Source organism: Caloenas nicobarica, chromosome 3 (assembly GCF_036013445.1).
Source record: "Caloenas nicobarica isolate bCalNic1 chromosome 3, bCalNic1.hap1, whole genome shotgun sequence".
Lineage (NCBI taxonomy): Eukaryota > Metazoa > Chordata > Aves > Columbiformes > Columbidae > Caloenas > Caloenas nicobarica.
In genome coordinates, this window is record NC_088247.1 from 47,840,323 (window position 1) to 47,862,906 (window position 22,584).

Here is a 22,584-nt window from a genome sequence, read left to right on the forward strand (position 1 = left end):
AAAAAAGAAAAATCCGTGGCTTTTGTCAAGTAACACAATACACTAACAGCCCTGATCTCCTCCTCCCTGAATTTATTCTCTAATTAGACTTGTCTTTTTAAAACAGGGGTGGGGATAGAATCACTGTCTTGTTTAGAGCCCTGCAGGAGACTGAGGTAAAAAAAAAAAACAACTCAGAGATGCACACTAATACAAATAGCCATCAAATTGTCCAGTTTATTGATGGGAATTGAAAATTTATACAAAACATGCCCTCTTTGCATGTCGTATTTAACCTTTAAAATGCTTCCGACAGTGTCAGGTAGATTCAGAGTTAAGAATTTACTTCAGCTTTCAGGATGTACCTTTCATAAAGGTATTACACAAAAGCCACAAACTTATGTTACATGTGGTCCCAAAACTGCTTTCAGACATTTTGTGTATCAAAAGACTCAGATCTTCTGCTGACCTGATGACATAAAGGCTTAAAAATGTTTTAAGCCATTAGTAAGTACCCTATGGCAGAGTCAAAGTTTATGATTTCCATTATAATTTTGGACATAAAAAGGCAACAGTCCTAAAAAAGCAGCCCTCCAGAATACATGGAACATGGCAATGGGTGAGATGCCAATTTATAATGATTTTGTTAAGTTAAACAGATTTTTAAAGTTATCCATGATGTGAGCATTATCACAGCAAAATATTTAATGAATACCACAGAACCGATCAAGTTTAAGTTGAGCAGATGTTGTTTCAATCAACAGAGATTTGTAATGTCAAATATACCAAAACGTTTTCTAAAATAAATTCCTAATGCAGAAAAATTGATTTAAAGTTTGTTCCTAGCTAATAGTACCTTTTATTTAAATTGGACCCTAAACTGACCAGACAATACATAGCCCACACTTTCAGACATTTATAATAAAAAAGCTTTTATTTTCAATTGAAACAAATGCACCGTCCTGCACTTGAAGGCTATAATGAGCCATAAGCATGTTCCAAGGTGTATCAATGGCAACAGATGTTTCACCTCCACTGAGACGTTATAATAATGCACTCCTAATTGGTAAAGAAAAATTAAACTCAGCCTTCTCAAAGCTTCTGTACTGTGTTTCTTGGTTATTGTACAGTTCCACAGTCAGACCAAGAGTTTGCAGTGTGTGCAGATATCATAGTCAATCAACAGTATTGTTTAATCATCGTCATCCTCCTCTTCCTCTTCCTCCTCAAAACTGTCTTCAAAGCCCTCACTGTCTTCCTGGTCCTCATCACCTTCTATTGCTGTATCCCATTGTGGATGGTTTTCTGGCACTGGTTTTGCTTCATGGACTTCCAGCTGTAATTGCATAAACAAAAAGAAAGAAAAAGGGGGGGGGGGGGGCGGGGAGTGTTACAGACAATACACACCAATTTGTGAAAAACAAACAAAAGCCAAAACAAACAAAAAGTAATAATTAAAAAAAATACCAACACAAAAACACCTGCTTCAAGAAATAAAGCATGCCAGATTTTTGTCATTAACTGGATGTAACTAGGACTAAGGGCAGGGAAATGGTATAGCAGACCTCAAGGTATAAATCCAGAGCCAACCATACTACAAAAATTGAATAAATACGAGAAGACGTGTGTTAAAATATGCAGGCACTGGAAAGCACCGCGAACTTCAGTCCCATTTAATCCATCATAAAATTGTCACTACTGGCATCATGCAGAAATTGCTTACAAGTCCCTCCTTGCCACTGGTTTCAAAACAGAACAGCTTGAATTCTTAAAGATGACAGGACTCCTAGGGTGTTAATAGTCATATGAAGCAGCTTTCAATATAATACAAATACATAACAGAAACACCACCTTCAATGGTTTAATCTGGTCCAATCCCATATATGAATCCGATCTTAAATAAACCGTGTACTGATAGTTTCCAGGCTTGCCTGGTGCTGGGAACTTCAGCTCTACCTATAAAACAGAACTCACACCATAAGTTCTTACTGCTTTCAAGTGACACATTAGAACAAGTACTCTATAATAAGCAATAAAAACTACTACAGAATAATATTTTTTAGTTCTTTACAAGTGACACTTATTTGAAAATCTACATAATAAAATACCCACAGAAAAGAGACAGAATACCCAAGCACAATACATTCCATGAAAAGATAAATAATCGAATCACACTTTTTTCTGAATTAGACCAAAGTACCTCTTTTAAGTACACAATTTCACCCTGTGGTATGCTTCCCTAAATCTCAAAAACCCAAACAATCTTTAGTATGCTGAAAATATTAGCTTAACTCTGTTACTTGAAATTTAACATAAAAATCCAGTTTCCAAGAAAAAAAAAATACATCAAATCTCCATTTTTCAGAAGAGCAAAGAACACAGCCAAAGGTTAGAGTCTCAGAAAGATCACATGAGCTGAGGCTAATTAATTTGTCACAGCCTCTGCTTTACAGAAAAAGAACACTTAGTATTTCTCACACATTTGAATAACTCTAAGAATGTTCATTGTGTACAAATACTGGTTTTCATCAGCTTTTGATATCAGGGGAAAAAACACATTCTGCAAAGAAACTTGAAAGTCTTCTTAAATTACATTTTCTTTCTCCATTATCCATTTTCACAGTTAAAAGGCTCCCCTCTACTTCTGTCAGGAGAGCAAAATTTGTTTTCTATCTTAAGAGATAAGTACGAAAAAAGATCTAAATGTATTTGCATACCAGAAGACACTTTAGTACAGTGTTGTAATACCACAAAAGAAAATTCTTCAAGTACCTTACCTCTTCTTTATCTTTTAGCGTACAAACATGATACGGCATACATATTAGCATCTGCTCCTTCCGATCTGCAATATATAGCCACCACCATTCTTGTTTTTCCTTTCATAAAAGAAAAAAAAAAACACCACACAAACCAGAAAAAAGGGATTATTGAAGTCATAAAAAATTACACCCATGCACTTTATAAACAGGTAATTATGTTTCACTGGTCCTTATAATATGGACAGAAAGGAGGTGGGTTTGGTTTTGTTTTAAGCTCTTGGATGCATATTAATATATAGTATATACTGCACACTGAAGGCGAAGAGGTTACCACAAATAACTGTTGGTCTCCAAAGGCTTCATTCCATATATTCAGCCTAAGCTACCACATAAGACATGGAACTGCTCTGAAGAATTGTGTCCACTGATGATTAACAAGCAACTTCATGTAATTTAATACTGCCTTGGGTTCTTCAACTGAAATCCAGCCTGGATAAGAAGGTCAGCATATAAAGCAAGGCATGCCAAAAGATAAACAAAGTACTTTTTTTTTTTTTTTTTTTTTTTAACTGGGAAATCTTTTTTCAGTAAAGTACGTTTTGCTCCACTACTTCTCTCCCCCTCCAAAATGTAGGAATCTGCTGAAAGTCAGAATCTGGACATACTGAGACTTCACATCAAGGAAGCCCAAAAATGCAGGCAATACTGATATTTGTAAAGGATACCCAACATCTGCTGCCTATCACACAGAGCTCTCCAAATAGCTACAGGTCTCAAAGGTTTCACCACTGCAGGCACGGAAGCAGAGTTCCTAAACTAAATGAAATTAAAGGAGTGCTGCTCTTCAGAAAAGACAGCAACACTGTACAAAAATAAGAGTTTATCCCTCAATTGGAGTCAGATTTTTAAGACTGTGGTGCAGTTCAGCAGCACAGACAGAACCACTCTCAAACAGGACAGACTATAGCTCTTCAACATCAATGCTCTTCATTTAACCACTTCTTGGTAAATCCTCTGGCACACATTTTAGGTAAAATCCAATTTTGTTTTAATAGAACCTGAAACCCTTCTGTTGCAAAGAGGTTGGTTTAGTACTGCAGTCATTACCCTTAGGGAAGAAAATGGGAAAAATCCACACGTTTAGACAAGCCACATGTTAGATCGCTGAACTGTATTCCAAAACAATTTTTACCCAACCCTCATAGTCTGGTAATGGATCACATAAGAGACTGGAACCAAAGAGTGCAGCGTGTACAGTTTAAAGTCAAGCTCCAAACCAGAAGGCAAATGTTAGATACTCACACCAATCAGGTGGTTGCTTCAGTGCCACATGAATGTGGTTGTTCTGTTTTGTTTCATTTTTAATCTAAGACCATTGGAAGGACTAAATGAAAGGACACAGTGGACTTCAACACCACCAGTGAGCCCCTTCCAAATACCACAGGTGGGATGCAAATGCTGTTAATATGCAGAGTTTGAATAATTTTTTTGTCTCTACTGAAAGAGTCCGAAGTTCAGTAGTCTCTGTGTGTGTGTGTTGGGTTTGGTTTTTTGTTTGTGGCTTTGTTTGGGTTTTGGTTTTTTTGTTGTTGTTTTGGGGTTGTTTTTTTGTTTTTAACACTTCAGAAGCCAATGTTTGGTGATCTGAAATTTAAATAATGCAGGTTGAAAAATTACAAAAGCTAAATTAACTCCTTTTCTTTTTTTGAAGTGACTAATTGTTATGCTTTTAATAATTACCACCATCTAACTGAAGCATTTAACTAACAAACTACAGATTTACAATGGCAAGACACTCACACCAGCAACCCAAACACTCTGATGAACGCTGTTCCCAGAGCAGACCAGTGTAAAATTAACGCAGTGTTAATGCCTATTTTACAGTGTACGAAAGTAAAAGCAACTGCTTCGCAGTAAAGTGATGCATTCTTTGACGGGTTTAGAACAACAGGCGCCAAGAACACGACAAAAAATTTTCAATGGTATTTAATACCAGAATTTGTTGAATTGTAAGTAGTTCTTTTTCCAATTATTCTAAGCAATTTTCTTTATGAACTTCCTCATGTCATTATAAGGCATAAGTTACTTTATCTGTAAGTTTCAATAACAAATATATTGTCAATGTGCTTGATGGCTGTAGCAAAGAAGAATCTTATGCAGCTGAAGTGTTTATTTCCTAGCCCAAGGACCTCTCGGAATAGAAGGATAAACAGCATAAATAGTACAGATGAACAAGAACTACAGAAGATAGATCCATCACAGAAATGGCTACTTGCCATTTGGGGGCTATAAGGACTCTGACCATATAAAAAAGGATCTGCATTTGTATCAATAAATTATTTTTGATGTTACTAAAACACTGTGCTGAATTACCCTACATTGTGTACATTTCCACCACTCTCAATGGCAAGGACTAATTTTTTTTTTTTTTTTTAGAACAAAGATCAAAAATGTCAACTGGATTTTCACAAAAACTGGTAAAAATAACAGCCAAAAGGGGAAAGAAATAACAGAACAAATGATATTCCTCAACCTAATGCTCAAGGGACTCTATAGAGTAAACTCTTTGGAAGTAAAGCTCCTGACCTCAAAGTACCACAGTTTTTTTATAGAAAGGACAACTGTGCAGGAGTGTCATTCTCCTCTCTCTTATTGGGTGGAATTTAAAGTTTATGCCTGTGAGAATCTGGCAAGCTAACAGGCAAGCAGGCAAAATGCCCTTTAACAGATGGGTGCAAGGTTTGGTATGCCAGGGAACCAGTATGTTCATGAAACTGGAACAACAGGGCCAGTTTCTACCTAAAAATGTCAAAACTACAATCTGTGCAGTTTCTGGATCCATGGATGCAGGAGCAGAAGATAATTATTTAGGAATCCACATAGATTAAAGATGCATCCCTGGCAGAGTAATCAACTGCCCAAAAATTTAGATGAAATGGTGTTAAGGCTACCTTCTGAGAATAAGTACATTATGCTCAGTTACACTCAAACATCCATGAATTCTGGAAAAATAGAGATTCACTAACTACAGAATTTTGTCCTTAGCTCTGCATCTCTGAACTGGCCACCATCATAATACATGTAATACTCTAAACCACAGATGAAAAAAAAACAGAATACGATGGATTTTGTTCTTCAGATGCTGCAAATCAACTATCTGAACATGCTCCAACTGCAGCTCCAGCACTAAGTACAGCCACATTCAGCTTCCAGGAAATCAGTGAAGAGAAGCTGGAAAATTTACAGCTGCAGTACCATGAGATAATACACGTGTTTCTTTCAAGTATTCAGTTCAGCACTAGATTTCTTTTTTAGCATAGTACTGTATTTAGCTTTTATTATAAAATCCATCAGCAGCTTCGTTACACACAGCTGAAGCTTAAGCAGCTTTGTACAGAGTAAGTACAAGCGAAGTCTCTGAAGGAACCCTCAGCGCAGTAAAAAAGAAATATGAACATTTACCACTCCTGTGGCATTGGGCAGAGCACACACTCGCTGTTTGAGCTTAGACTGATGACCAAGGCCAGCTGCCTTCGCAGCAAGGAGGTATTAAGGCTCTGTTGCATATTTGCCATGATCTAAGGCAGCCAGAAGAGCAGAATGGCAGTACACCTTTTCCTGCTATGCTGGCGACTGCTGGAAGCTGTGTTGAGAGATGGGAGGGTACCTAACAGCATCAGGAAAATACAGCATTAAGCTCAGCTGTTACAAAGCTAGATGTGGTGAGGCCACACAACTCTCGGCTAAGACCTTCAGGAAAACAATTTCTTTGGTTTATTTGGATATCTTGTCTGGGTCCTTAGCAACAGGTCTTGCTTCCCGCACTTTGAACTAGGTAAAAACAGCAGAAATAGTATGATTACAAGCATGGGGACAATGGAGTGTGTTTTACACATGCAAAAAGCTGTACAGGGTCTAGACACAAAGAGCTTTGGGGACTGAAAAGAGGGAGCAAATAATACACAGCGTCTTCCCTTTTTCTCACCTTTTTCTGTTCTTCCCCATCTCAACAGGCTCCTTTAAGCTACAAGAGGAAGCATAAGCCTTGCACCCCACCTCCTTGTTACTGGAGACAGCACAATGAGAGAGGGAGAGATCCCAGATCAGCTCTCTAGTCAGACAGCAGGGAAGCAAAGGAAACCCTTTGAACCACTGGCCTGGGAAGAAAGTGTGGCCAAATACTCCTTCCTCCGGGTTCCAATCTGGTTGCCTCCCAAAGACCTAACTTATTTGCTCAGAAGACAAAACCCACGCTTTGAAAAATCTCACCTTTGTCAAGGTTTCATCGCTGTGATGGGTTTTCAGACATCTATCAACAGTTAGCTGTTTGTGTGAGTAACAACTGACACATCAGAACATATTTTCAACAACAAAGGCTGCTGTAGAGACACATCAGCCTATCTACTATACTGAGTGACCACTCTCAAATACACCCCTTTCTCTGATACCCATCCACACCTGATCTTCTGGTTTTGAGCTCTATAAGAAAGATTGTTCCACAATTGGCTTCTGCCACTTCCAGACCACACTGTGGTAGGAAGAGACAGCTTTGCCAATCCTCTCCTTCTTCCACAGCTGTGTGCTGTGTTGCCACCACACTGTTGTGTTGAGGCTGGAAGTCAAGCAGCAAGTCAAAACAACCTGCTGATCCAAATGACCCTCAGACTCTCCTGCCATTACCCTTAATACAGGGGGAGTCAGGACCTCCCCCTCTCACAGGTGCCTGCAGTCAGTTAAAGAGCAAGTAATGGTCTACTCCCAACTCTGTATTAGAGCCACTGCTGTGCTTTCACATTCCACAGCAAAAACCCAAAAAAAGTTCTATAAATTAGATCCCTATATATTTGAAAGGTTTCATTCTGAATCTATCTATATGTGGCAGATCAGCAGAAAAAAAATTCAGTGTTATTGCCATCAAAAAAGAACATTAAATTCTATACAAGTTTGCAAGTCTCTGGGATCTGAATAGAAAGAACAATATATTAGAAGTTTAGGGAAGTATCTGAAAGAGTTTAAGAGGATTTCATAAATTAAGACTTTTTTCAAATGAAGATCATTACTTTTTTAAAAGCCCAGTATTTACCATAAGAAGAGCAATTAATTTGTATTATAGTAATTTTCATGTTTCACAACTATAATGTTTTCTGTTACTGACCTCAGGAAAAAAAAGACTGTAAACAGGATGCGTTATCTTTGACTTCGTTTCAAGAAGGGCTCGTTCCTTTCTCTGTATACTTTGCTGTAATTCTTGCCACTCCTGTCAAAGGCAAGTTTAAAGAGTTATTGTGCGCTAGCTATCTTTCGCATTAAAAAAAGAAAGAAGTTTTAGCCCATGGAAGTGATATATATGTCAAGTTCTTGTGCTACATTATACATTATAAAAGGGAAATGCACATAAAGTTACACAGTATGATTAAAAGAAAAAAAAGCACACAGTAAAACTAAAAACCAATCATGTAAAATATTAAAAAAACCCCCACCAAAACAAAGCCCAAACAAACAACAAAACAATAAAAAACACACACACAAAACCCAAACCACAGATCTGCAGGGCTTGCAAGCATTCTTCAAAACTCACTTCTACAGCACTGCCTATAAACACTCACTACGAGAGCTGCAAGAGTCCTGATTAAAAGCTCGATGATTCTTTTCCCATCGGAAACTTATTCTCACCCTGTCCAGGACTTCCAGCTGTCAGTCTCAAGTCTTCGTCTGTAAGACCCGTCACGCAGAAATCATCTACCACCAAAATGCCTCATTCTCCATTACAATCTCTTAATCCACGGTTTTGAATGACTAACTTAATAATTAACAGTTAGAGTTTATTATTATGCATATGTACAAGTTCATTCAACTACTGCATGCTTACAGTATGCAACAGCCACTGCATGTAAAGTCTTCTCTTTGAACTTTGTTCTTTATCTCACAAAATCTACATCAGCTACTAAGCAAATTAAGCCAAAACAAATATTACAGTCTTTCCCTGAAGTCATGCTATTTTTTCTCATGCCATTTTTAAGTTTTCTGTCTGTTCTCCAAAGACCCTTCACTGCTCTCTCTGAAGAAGACTTGCAATGACAAAGCTCTTATGCTGTAATGAGGTCTGAAAACCTTTGGAAAACTGATACTGCTCCTTCATCCTAATGTTGCCTAGCCTGAGGGGATGCTAGAGGATTAAAATGCATTTGCTTTCAATCCAGGAGGCAATATTCCCCGTCAAAAAAAACTAAGGCTTACAGCTTCATCATCTTTGTTTTGCTTCTCGTCTTGTTCTCTGTCAGAATCTCTGTCACTTCCATCATCTTTCTCACTTTGAGAGTCCCTGTTTGTTTCTTCTTCTTCAGATTCACTTCCTTTATCAGAGACCTCCTCTTCTTCTTCCTTCGCAACTACTTCCTAACGGGAAAGAAAAAAAAAACAACACACACCAAAAACCTCTAACTTAGTTTGTCTGCATTATTGCAGTATGCAGCATTCACAGCACCTGTCTTAAGGTCATAGACCTTATTTCCTATTTTGATCTACACTCTTCTGGTTTCACAGAGTATGTCTACAGTGAAGATTAATCTTTTCCCCTCATGTGCTAAGACGAGTAGGGAAGCAATTTTCCTTCTCCATATGGCATCTACAACACGAAGAGGAGAAAATAGTATTTGATTCTGGGGTCGCATTTCAAAAAGTCATGAGAAAAATGAGAGAAAGTACCTACAACATGGCCCAGGAGGTAGAGAAAATACAATGCAGTGGGAGCACGAAGGTATTAAAGCTACTTAATTTACCAGAAGAAAGTCTCGTGTCAGTTTTTTTCCTTTAAAGGAAAAGCAAAAGATACAAAACAATTCACATCCCAGAAGGCAGCATAACAAGAACTAATAAAAAGGGACTGTGAAGCCAGGCTTCTAAAGTAGGGCACAACTTTCAGTAGGCCACTGGAAACATTGATGTAGTGGTTCCCCAATTATTTTACAAGGATTTTAAGTGTAAAGGAAAAAAAAAAAGCTAGTTTAAGAAATATGCTTTACAAAAACATAGAATGAAATGTAACAGATAGCTACAACAACCCCATCGGATTAGGAGTGAAACTGAACAAAATACTAAAATATCAATAAACTCTATGAGCTACCCCATTAGCTTGTTTTTGCTTCTGCTGTTTCGGTGGTTGCAATGAAGGTGGCACAGGTTTCTTTTTCAATGGCTTCTTTTTCTTTGATTTTGAAGCTTTCTTGGTTCCTTTATTCTTCTGCTGCCATCCTTTGCTCTTAACTTTGTTGACATCTCCTTGCTGTAGGAAAGCAGAATTTAAAATATTTATTCTGTTCATTAAACTTCAGGCATTTGCTGTACTTTAAGCATTTCAAGCTGAGAACCAAAGTTATAAAGCACAGTTCAAGAGACACTTCAGTAGGCATTTCTGGAAAAAAATGCTTGAGAAGTGCACAATTGGCAACTCGAAGATCTGAACAAAAGTTCTCTTTAGCTAGCACAAGGAACATTCATTTTCACTTACCCCATCTTCTGCTGGTTGCTCTTCTGCTGCACATATAGACTGTTCCTTTTCAAACACTTCCTGGTTAGAGAAAGACGTTAAAACTATTAATGCCTTTCTGTATCAAAAGACCAAATTACTATTTTATTTTTTAACTTAAACTAAATTACCTTAGTCAGCCCTGAAGGTTTTACTCATTATGGCAAACTCTTTAATCAGTGACAAACACAAAAGGGGATTAACAGATCAAAAAAAAAAAATCGAACAGTTTCTAACATTTGGTCTAGGATTTTTCCATCACTAGCATTATGAAGAAATTTAGTAACAACATGTCATCTTGTTCCAAAGAATCTACTTGTTTTATAAAGCACAGAAATCCTGTACCACAAAAGCAAGCAGTAGTAAAATGCAAATTCCGCTCCAGTTGCCAAAGCATTAAAAACTTCAACAGCTGCACTGCTACTCGGGGACACAGGACAACCAATCAAACCAGAAATATGAAACATTAAGACAAAACACAATGCTAGTATTATGTAGGCCAGAACATCTCTATGCAAATGGAATTTTTTTCATGCATTTCTTTCTTCCAAACATACTATTTGCCATTAAAAAAAAAGTCATAAAGGAGCTGTCTTACACAAAGATGGCAAATATGAGATACAACCACAAAAAAAGCATCATATAAAAGGATAGCTCTAGTTTTCAGGTCATGTACCTCAATGCCAAGCTGCCTAGCGGGGTTCACATAGAAAACGTCTTAAATGAGTTTTCTGTATTCTGTCAGACATTTTAATTAATTCCTAAGAACACTTAAATAGGCCTACAATTTTCAGTTTCCTTCATTTTTAAGGCCCAGCACAGTGATACAGTGCTTTTACTTTCTACTTACTGCATCCTCAGTTATCACTGAGATGACGCATTCTGAAATTCCATAGTGTTAACACTTAGTTACATAAACAGGCTGCTTTCTGCTGATCTGGCTGCAGTGCCTCATCTGATCTTCAACTGTTTCACTCATGCTTGTATGCTCTACCTCAGAGGCGAAACTTAAGACTTTCCATTTACTTAAGACAATCACCTGAACAGCGCAGATGCAAAAATTGACACTGTAGGCTTTGTTAGATAAAAGTTTGTTTAGTTTCTTTGCATTAAGATTTCGTTTAAAGAAAGTCATTACTATGTTTTAAGCTAAAAAAATAAGCTAAAAATCAGAACTTTAACTACTAGGGTGTAGTATTATTTTTGAACATGCCACATTAACCCCACTTTCTTCATGTGGCACTGGTGTACTTCCTTTATATTATGTATATTTTGCATTCTGTGGGACTGAGTTTCTTTCATAAGTGTCTAAAACACCCAAGAGATTTGTAATATTATGAGCCCACATAAAGTGAAATCAAACACTGTCCAAAGGACTTGAGTGAATACTTTATTCTGGCTCAAAAACTAAGTTTCTGAATGTCTCTTTTCCTGTTATTTACAAACCTCAGGGCGGTATCACTTGTCGTATTATTTTACTGTTCCCTAGACAACTGCAACAGGTCAGACTGAACTTTGGTTTGATTCCAGGAAAACTTTCTCATTCAGAAAGAAAAACATAAGGGAGGATTAAGAGCACAAGTTCTCAATTAAAAATCTTAATTTTACAGTTATATTTACAAAACACTACGTTAGCTTGCAAAGAAGAAATGCCCATTTATTAGCATATATTTGCAGTTACTCTAGAAGAACAAGCATTCTTAATACTTACTGCCATGGTCTGTCTTGTTAGTGTGACCAGAACAGTGACGAGAGAACCTACAGTAATATTGTTGCTGTCTTCATCATCCAAAACTAGTGTGAAAAGAAAAGCAACACATCTATTAAACTTCTTTAAAACCTTTTTTTTTCCTTTAAACATTGTTTCTGATATGCCCAACTATAAGCATACAAACTTCAGAATTTTTAACAAAAAATAAATTCCAAAATATTATTTAATAAGTCTCTTACAACCTCAACTATACTATCAGGATTAGGGCTGGTAGTTCAGCAAGCCATAAAACAGCAACATTGAGTTTGAAATTTTAATTGCATGAGAGTTAGAAAATTCAAAGTTATAGCTGCTGTGGGAACCATAACTCTGTAATATTGTGCATTATATATTAAAGCATAAAACTTCAGAAACATGAAATACCACACATGACCAAAGGGACCCTGTTATATTTGTTCTGGGAATCATAACTTTGATTTTCCTGACTTTCATATGATTAACAACTCAATTTCAATGCCACATTAACAATCATGCATTTAATTCTTTTATTTAAGCAGAAGGCAAAGGAAAATAAAAGAAAGCAATGATTATTTTAACTAAAACATCAAACATAAAACCCACAGGAAAGCCACTGAGGAGTTTATATCTCTAGTGTATGAACTGGAGAATGTGCCAGGTTGAAGAAGAATAGAGTTATATCCCAGTGTGGATTCCCCCTCTCAAGAAAGCAATTTTACTATTCACTAGTTTTACATATATATTTTATATAATGGTAATATTAAGCTAAATAGAAAAGCATATGCATTGTTTAATCCTCCATATCACACCTGAGTACCGTTGTGTGACAAAGACTATGGGCAGAAAAGGATTGCTTGCCAGAATACGGGAAGGTACTTTAAGACTAGATTTTAAGCAGATTAACAGGACTGTGCACAATCCTGTGTGACAAGATAGTCTTTTTTTCTATTTGTTTTTAGAAACACACATAAGCTTGATATTTCTAAATGTTGTTTAACAGAGACCACAGAAGCAATTCACTTTCCATGGAGACGCTGCCTAACAGGGAACTGCTTCGTAACACACCTAATCTTCAGAGAGGAAGAGCACTACACAGTCATCGAAACATTGCACACAAGAGGTAGTTAAGCACAGCATGGACAAATTCTGCCAGATATAAAAACCGCATGAGGATTATCACAAATGAACCCATGAATATTTAGGCATCAGGGTCTCCAACTCAAGAAAATCTCATAAAGGACTCTCCATGCTGGAGTAAGTTGAGCATAAATTCTGGCATAGCAGAGCTTTTTAAGATAGCTAATAAAAGTGGTATTTCAACCAGAATTCCACATTGCTCGTGAAATATTAAATCAACAGATGAAATATCAGATAAGCTCCTGTAGGAGAAACTACTGCTGGCTTGGGAATCTGTGAAATGTTTCAATGTACTTTATCTCCTCAGACTATAAATCTCATGTACAAGAGTCCGCCACTCAAGAAAGTATGTCACTTCCAGGCCACATAAATAACTGTGAGTTGTGTTTCAGCATCCTCCAAAAGCTTACTGACACACTATCAAAATGTCAGAAGAGCAACATCTACAGAACAAAAGGACCTCCCACTCACCCTGTGGTTTTATATCCATAGTGACATATGGAAAGCTGCCAAGGACAGCCATAACTTCATCATATTTCTTATCTTCTAGGAAATGTAGTAAATTGCGACGATCAGAACCTTTCAAACTCACCAGATCTTGAATACTTTTGATTTTATACTGAATTAAAATAAGAACAAGGAAGTCACATCGTAGCAGAGAACACAGTCCACAAATAAACTCTTGATAATATATCACTTGTCTCCTCACACTACTAACACATAATTTGTTCTTATAAAAAACATACTTTAGGAAATTAGCAAGCATATGTTTTGAGAAACAATAAAACAAGGAGGTTGCATTGAAACCTGCTAAATAGCATTGCTTTGAATATTGGTGTGTTCCATACTATGTCAGCTCTTAGAAACTGAATACATCTGTTACAAAACTATTACTTTAGACATTTTTTTCAGAAAGCTGAGCCAATAAATTTTATATTTATATTAGCAGGGACAACTAAGTTACATTTTTTTCTTCTTTTTAATACCGAATCACAAAAAAGGAATGGTTTTAGATTTGTAAGAGCTGCAGAGCAGAGTGAAAACAGTAAAATAAGCACAGATCCAGCCAGGGGTGTCAAACTCATTTTCACGGGGGGCCACATCAGCCTCACGGTTGCCTTCAAAGGGCAGAATGTAACTTTAGGATTGTGTAAATGTAGCTACTCCTACATTTACACAGTCACTTTAGGATTGTGTAAATGTAACTACTCCTACATTTACACAGTCCTAAAATTACATTCGGCCCTTTCAAGGCAACCGTGAGGCTGATGTGGCCCCCCTGAAAATGAGTTTGACGCCCCTGAGGTAGACTGATCATACCTCCCCTCTAGAGGATGGTATTTTTCAAGACTTCAGTGTATGGGAATCCTGTACAAACAAGCCTAATAAATTGGTCTCATCCTTCAGAGGAAGGGCAGGTGGGATTATGAGATAGCCAAATTCTTGATTTCTTACTTTGTTACAGTGCACATGCCAAAAATCCATCTAAAATTATGTACTTTTTTGTATGCTCCCTGTAGTTCAGAGCTGGATTAAGAAAAGTGTTTGATGATACCTACAGGAGAATGGCTCTTTTACTTCATCCAAAGGAAAACACTACTTGACTGTTTGACGAACAAGCACCTTCAAAGAGGATTAAAAATGCAGTACTCAAGAATTCTTTATCTTCATACTAACACAGAAACATTTAAATACTACCTAAGGCTACAGTCAAAGCTAAACAAAACTTCCATGAGATAAAAGGAATATTTTTACGACTGATAAGACTCAACCATTGTAATAAGACTAACACAAAAGTCAACAGCTTCTACTAGAAAATAACTGTTGTTTCTAACCAGGCATTAAGAGGAGACATACTACAGTCAAACAAACAAACACATTTGAATATAGAGATATAGTCAGTGCAACAGGAGTGAAGACGTAGGCAGGTATTCACAGAAGACTAGTTTTTTTGTCCTTAAATTCTACAAGTACCAACACTTACCCAACTACACAGCAATGGGATCACAAAATCTGAAATGCTTCTCACAGTAATTGATTTTTTTTTCCTTTTATGAACTCCTCTGTGCTACCTTCCAAATAAGTTTTCTATTGAACTAGATTAAGAATGATATAAGAACAAACAAGGAAAAAAATCCCAGTAGGATATTCCAGCTGTATTCTGGAAAAATGTTAAATAGGAGACAGTACTCTATAATAAGAAGGAAACTGTTTCTTTCATTTGTGAGGTCAATGTAGACCAATCTTTTACACTTGTAAGATTTATGTTCTTAATTTCCACCTCCTGAGATGGACAGATCTATGAAGTATTGTACTGAATTCCTGAAAAGATAAATATATTTTTACTGTCTTAGTTATGAATTAACATGCATGAACTTGCTTCCTTATAGGCGAAGAGGTGAAAGCGGTAACAGAAAACGTTTGTATGGCATTATCAAGTATCATTCATAGTTTTATACCTTTTTATGATTGGAGACCCGCCTAAGGTTGTCCTCTTCAATGTGAGGCAGCTGCAAAAGGGGAGACTTGAACTGCTGAAGTCCCTGGACAGTCATCTGGGAAAGCTTCATGCAATTTTCCAAAGATCCCAAAGATGGAGCACGGAACTCCCTTTCTTGGGGAGAATGAAACAGACAACGTTATTTTTTTTCTTCTTAAACTTTTACAGTTTATAGTTGTGTTATAGGCCAGAGAAAACCTTGTTTTCAGTCAAGCAAAAGAGGCATCTTAAAATGTCCAGCACAATTAACCAGACAGCCTTTTTACTCTCATTGCAGTCATACAGCTCCGCAGATATTTCCTTCCCTTTATTTAGGCTGTCACAACTGAACACCAAACTTCCATCTTCCATTGTCTCCAGAAACAACAGCATAATGTATCTATGCAATTACTACAGACAAAAACACCACAACTTAAGTTTAAAATAAAGGCAGCATCAAAACCAACTTGTTTTAAATTTCTGTAACACGTGTGATGTGTGTGTATGACATGTTTAGCTCTACTTTGTTAGCATATCATTAAATATAGTTTATCAGCAGACATTTATCTTTAACAACACAACACTTCATAAGATTTTCCTCTTGAGAGGTGAACATAAAGGTAGCAGCCCATTGCATGCAAGGAAAAAAAAAAAACAGGTATAACTGAAGATAAGCAGAGCATATTATGTTAGAAGGCAACAAGAATAGCTGTAGAAATATCAAAGGCATGGCTTTTATAACTAAGCCTAAAGGTTAGAAGGGGTGTCTGAGCAAATAGATATTTGACTTTTCCTTCAGGAATTTGCTCTAATTCGTTTAATGTTTTAAAGTACAAAGAGGTATAAACTCTACATAATTAAAATTATTAAAAGAAAGAAAAGGAAAAAGTCTTAACCAGAACAGAGCAAAACAAAAAAATAAAAAAGTCATTTAATACCCTTCATCATGTCTGCAAAAAAATGAAAAAGCAAAGCAGATGGGTTTCCACATACTGCTATTTAACTCTGTTAGCCACTGTCCATTGATAAATAAAACTTCTCAAAACACTGTTTAGAAAACTTATTTCAAAATTCCTCTGCAGCCCAAGCATTGCTGTGAGTCCAGAATCAGCAATGTTCAGGTCGCTGTATATATACTTTACCATGAAACTGAAGAAAATCTAAACTTCTTTTTCTGAGAGCCAAGAGAAATTTAAGCTACTTAAATCTTTTTCTGAACTCATACGTGGCATATGAAAAAACTGAAGGCAACTTTAAACATGTATTTCAAAAAACACCTGCAATGTATGATGCCTGTCATTTTATTTAAGAATCAGCATATGTATTTTCCCTATACTTTAAAATCTTTTCTCAGAAAAAAAAACCCAACCTTTGATTATCTTGACTGTTACACATATATTCTGCATATAAATACCTAAGTAGGAATACAAGCACTTGTGTGTGTACATACACAAATATACTCATGGATACAAATATGTGCATTTGGTATGGATGTGTTTGGCTGGTATCAGTATGTTCGGGACACTACAACAGGGGCATAGAGGCATCTTTCAATAGATGGATTAGACAAATTGTCAGAAGGAATATGCTCACTCTGCTAGGGCTGTGTGATCGAGCTTACCACCCTGTCAAGGCAATTAGAGATGTGGATAAATGCAGGTTCACTTATACCTGGGTGAGAAGGCAGGCGGGCTGTAAACTGCACCTGACCAAAATGGTACCAAAGCAAAAATTGCTGAATGTTTAATTTAAGTGCCAACGGCAAAGCATTTTGATAAAAAGCAAGTTTAAGTTAATTTTAAAACATTTTACAGAGGAAGTACGAAAAAGTACATCTGACCAAAAAAAAAAAAAGTCTTCAGTATGTTTTCTCCTTCCTTTATACCACTACCTTTCTGCAAATCTGTAAGTAGCTCCTATGGCACATTAAATGCACCCAAAAGATCACTCAAGTCACCTCTTCTCCACCTGCCCACCTTCACCTCTCTCTTCAAATGGCCTATTTTTTTCATTAATTACACCAAGCTATAAATATAATCAGCTAACAAATCAAATTACATGGCAGGATTTTTTTTAACCTAGTATACTAATAAACACTGTGAAGACTACATGCAATGCAAAGAGAAAAATAACACGTGAATGGAACTATCTGGCTGGACACACTGGTAAGTAACTTCTACCTTTCAAAAAAAAAAAAGTAATGGAAAGACTAATCTCCCAACTAAATAGCACAAAATTTACTTTCCATCTTACCTATCTTCCACGTCCCCTGTGATTTGTTTTGACTGCTGCTACGGAAAGTCACAGGATGTTTTAAATTCAAAAAGCCCCCATGCTGCAAACCAAGTTAACAAAAGAATCCTAAATATTCTCTGACAAACTGGCTTTTGCAGGAAATTCAGCCAGAGCTTTGAGACCACTGAGCAGTAGTCAAAGTAGAAATTCTTCTCTTTAAGGCATTGACTCACCATTCACATGACAGTAGAAAAATATTTTAACAAAACTGGAGATTATTTTGGTTTCTCAAAAATAACAAAGGGCTTGATATTCCCTGAGAATTGATTTGAGGACAGTATAGCTTTTAACACCCAACTGGCCCTGCCATAAAATGAATGCCATTACTGCACATATTTTGACATCTTCTGCTTGTCAAAGTGCACAAGACTAGATGACCTTTCATCCAAGGTCATAAAGTCATTCAAAATGACATTACAGTAGTCGATCACAAATTTAAATGCAAATCATAGTTACTTGTGAAGGAATGGTGTACAACTGGCTCCAACCACAACCTCTACACGACACTGCAGCTTCCAACCTGAATTAAGAAACATGTTTTGGACAGCTGAAGTGATGCCTCACCTGTTTGCAGACAGTTACCGGAGCACATTCCATGTTTTTGGCAGCAAATGCCTCGCTCGGCCCGGCAGCTGTCTACTTATGATACTTAAGGATGATCTCAAAGAAGCCATCAAAATAATTTAGACCCAGTGATTATCAACTATCGGCTAAGCATCACAAAACAATGGATGCAAGCAAGGGACGCTACAGAGCAAAGTGTATTTTCAGGGAGTTCATAAAAATGAACTCTCAGAGACCATGCAGAAATCAGGCAAGATGGTACAAGACATTTTATCTAGAGGTAGCCGTAAAGGGCTTAGCAGTAACTAAAAGCTGAAACTAAAATAGCATCAGTTTTATTTTTATGAAAGCAAATTAAAACCGTTCCTTCCAAAAACAAATCCAGGTAATAATGAATCAAAACTCGTTTGCGAAGAATGACAGCTCTGTTAAAAATTAAGAAGTAACCATGATTAACTCATTTTTATGCCAAACCTACACTCATCGTTTCAGGCTAGATTGTTTTCAGGATGCATGAGCAGCCTGAGGTACCACTTTTTGCTGCCCAGGGAGGCAGGATGCTTGTCCCTGCAAAGGGGCTTAGACAGCACAACTTCATAAATCTCATTCTGTGATGTGCTGTCCTTAGTGTTTCTCAGTCTTTCTTTCATCTTCAAGAACAGCTGATACTGGATCAATAGTTGAATGCTACATGGATTCATCAGGGTACTTTACCTCAAAAGACTTGATTACAAAGTATGCATAAGTGGTTACAGATATTCTTACGCTAATAACAATAATGGTAATTCAGGATATTTGAAGGACATAAATGAATGTCGTGCAAAGTGAGACTCCTCGTCCCAACATCAATTTAGCTTTCACAAAATAAGATCTGTCCCCAAAATATTTCTTTAGATAATAATAATACATGCCATCATCTTTGTATTTTCACAGATCAGGACTGCTGAACATCTATGGCTAATTATAGCATGTCATAATTTTATGCACTATGTCAAGGCTGATTTAAGCAAAAATTAGAACTAAACCTAAAAACATCTGTAGTTAAGTTTAAAGCTATTTAAAATTATGTTAAGATGACAAATACACACATTTAAACAAAACAGACTCAAATGTCAATATCTAACTATAATTTTACTCATATATTAAAAAAAAAATTCCAGTTGTTTCCAAACAGTCAGTAGGGGGGCAAAATTCCCTCTACATGTATGGTCATCAAGAATAGGGTCAACATTTTGAATTTGTTAAGTGATAAGTAGCAAAAATGGTGATTTTCCTTTAGATCAAAGACCAAAATTCTGCAACGGTTTACCTTCAAGTCCTCAAATTCACTATGGTTGGCCTGATGGGCAACTGTTCGGTATCACCTTCCCTTTAATGATTTTTGCTGAGAGCACTGGCATGGAAGTGAGAAGAAATGTTTGGTACAAGTTTCTGACTACTGCCACTGTAAAACTTTGGAAATATCTTTGAGAAAACCTGCTAAAGAAATATACAAATTCTCAACTGTACCTATGATACAGTTATTTTATTCAAAAATCTATGGAAGGAACTTGTACCATACATAATTCCCATCCACTTTCACAGACTCGTTGATGTTGGAAGGGATCATGATAACCTCTAGAAATTGTTAGAAGTTCTTTAGGTTTGGTTTGGTTTTTAATAATCATCACTTCTATTTCACATGCAAATGGAAACTTAAGTTTACACTATTGTCTTCCAAAATACCCATTTGATTTTTTAATTTTAAGCTAAAATCTAAATTTTGTGGAGCGTCAAGGCAGTTTATTAAATACACTGCATCTATAAATAATCATTTTACTGTCAAACTAAAATATCACCATGTACACATAGAAGAGGATAAGAATACAGATACTTGGAGGTAATTCAAGTTGTAATGTATATCATATACTCTGTTACGTATCTTATTTCAGCTTTCAAAAGAGCTATAGGTGTTTTTCATTTTCCAAATACTTCTAGTTCCGTTGCATTAAAAAAATTTTCCTGGCTGTATTATTTTGGTTGCATTCTGCACAAGAGAAAACAAGTATTTCCTAGTCAACTAATATATACACAGGCTATCTTAAATCTTTTGGAGGTTTGAAGTATTATTATTAAGCTATCTATATATATATATATAAAAAATTCCACACCACACTTCCAAAACAGCTACTTAGCTTTTTATGAAAAAAATTATTAAACCATTAAACTAATAAAGTTTCACAGCATATCTTTGCAACTTTGTTACAGTGCTAGTCTGAAGAATATTCACAAAAAAGATGCATGGTTGAACTCTTAATATGACACTCAATAAATGTAATCTCATGTTAGGTGAAGATTACTTCTACAACAAGAAATATGGCTACTGATTACTTCCACATTTCAAGTTCTCTCCCCAGCAGTCTCACAGGCTAGTAAAGAGAGGGTTTAAAAGAGAATTAGAAATACATTTAATCAATATTTCTTTCTAAAGTAGGACACGTAAGTCAGCACACAACATCCTTATCTGCTCATAACCCCTCTCTCATACTTTATTTGGTTACAGAACACAATTTCCAGCACCACCTGCTATAGTGATGAGAAAGATCTTGCCCCAAACCATTCTTTTTAGGAGGCTATCAATGCTTGTTAAAGGTGTTTTGGTCTAGTAAAGATCAACCAATACGTATTACCTGATAGCAAACAAAATGGCCAACAGTTTGGCACAAAAAATGCCCTGCTTATGTTTGTTGCAATGAAGGAATGAGATCCAAGTCTTTGGTTTTTTACACTGCAAGCAACTATCTTCAGTGTAATTGCCTTTTTACAGTTAAAATAAAGACTTAAATATTCTATTTCAATTAAACTGTAATTTCTGTCAATTACAGCAAAGCACCTGCCTCTACAAGTTCAGAAAAAAAAAAGTTACACAGCAAGCTAAACAGCATAGGATCCTGAAATGGAGAAATATGAGCAACACTCAAAAAATGACAGCAAAGAAATGATCCAAAAAAACAACTGACACTCAAAACCGGAGAGGAAGAACTGTACAAGTTCAAATGAGAAGATGGATGAACAAAAAGTATAATTTGTGTTATACTAAGAGCTTTGCTACTAAAAATGGACCAGATCTTTAAGAAAAGGTTTTTAAAAATTTATCCTTAAATGCAATTAATTACAAAAGTTACAAGCCATACACATATACTCAATATTTCAAAGTAGAGCTTAGCAGAGGCAGCAGCATTTCCATCCCCAAAATAGATAACTCTCTCATTATAGTAAAAAGAGAGAAAGTGCATTTAGGCATTACTAAATATCACAGGTTAACTCTCCCAGAAAAATCCAAGACCTCATGAAGCACTGCAATGAAGAATCATATTTACTAGCTTTAATTATACAGTTTCTCTTCTTACCTTCCCGACTTCGAGCCATTATTATGAGTTGGCAGATCACATTAATCATTTCTTGAAGTAGCGCAGGACTCTTTTTCAGGATAAACTGCTGATCTGCAAGACATAACTGGCTGCAATTACACTGCACTTCTATTAGGAAAAAAGGAGAGAGTTTACAGGAACTGGACATTTAATGGTGTGGTCTTAATTTTCATTCATTCTGGTATTATTGAAAATACCGCTTTATTCTCATTGGCACATCCATCTGCAAGATCCCCTGACAAAACAGGAAAGAACAAGTGCTGAGAGGGAACACAAATTTTGTAAGCCAGACAAGCAGCTTCCACACCAAATGAAGAAGTACTTATTACATTCATCTAGAAAAGCAACAGTATGGCACGGGCAATTTACAAATCTTATTAAAAAAGCGTGAATTCTTTAGGTAATCACAGGTTAAAAAAAGGATTTCTTAAGTGAAACGCTAGTTTTGGGAAAAACTTTGTAAAGTACTAACTACTCTTGAATACAGATCTCTGAATTTGTAAGTAAAAACAGCAACTAAGAAAAGAAGCAAGGAAGATGAGAGACTTTTAGTGAAGATTTAAAACTCATTTTTCTTTTAAAAGAAATTGGAAAATTTGAACCATAGCATCTTCACTGGTTTGTTGTTTGTTTCTTTTTTAATTTGCACCAAAATATAGAACATCTCAAGTTTGCTGGTCAGCCTAAGAAACCATGAGTTTCATGGT

General features: G+C 36.3%; 1 protein-coding gene across 1 annotated transcript in view; it reads right to left on the reverse strand.

Moving 5' to 3' along the window:
- Window positions 1–894: 894 nt before the first annotated feature.
- SEC63 (SEC63 homolog, protein translocation regulator) overlaps window positions 895–22,584 on the reverse strand; it is a 59,822-nt gene continuing 38,132 nt past the window's right edge. The window contains exons 11-21 of the mRNA XM_065632639.1: window positions 21,857–21,949; window positions 15,589–15,743; window positions 13,601–13,748; window positions 11,975–12,057; window positions 10,246–10,305; window positions 9,862–10,020; window positions 8,976–9,134; window positions 7,894–7,995; window positions 2,757–2,855; window positions 1,831–1,935; window positions 895–1,315 (exon numbers count right to left, since the gene is read on the reverse strand). Of these exons, the coding sequence (XP_065488711.1) occupies window positions 1,172–1,315; window positions 1,831–1,935; window positions 2,757–2,855; window positions 7,894–7,995; window positions 8,976–9,134; window positions 9,862–10,020; window positions 10,246–10,305; window positions 11,975–12,057; window positions 13,601–13,748; window positions 15,589–15,743; window positions 21,857–21,949 (1,307 nt within the window). The 3' untranslated portion in view covers window positions 895–1,171. The remainder of the gene's footprint in view (window positions 1,316–1,830; window positions 1,936–2,756; window positions 2,856–7,893; window positions 7,996–8,975; window positions 9,135–9,861; window positions 10,021–10,245; window positions 10,306–11,974; window positions 12,058–13,600; window positions 13,749–15,588; window positions 15,744–21,856; window positions 21,950–22,584) is intronic.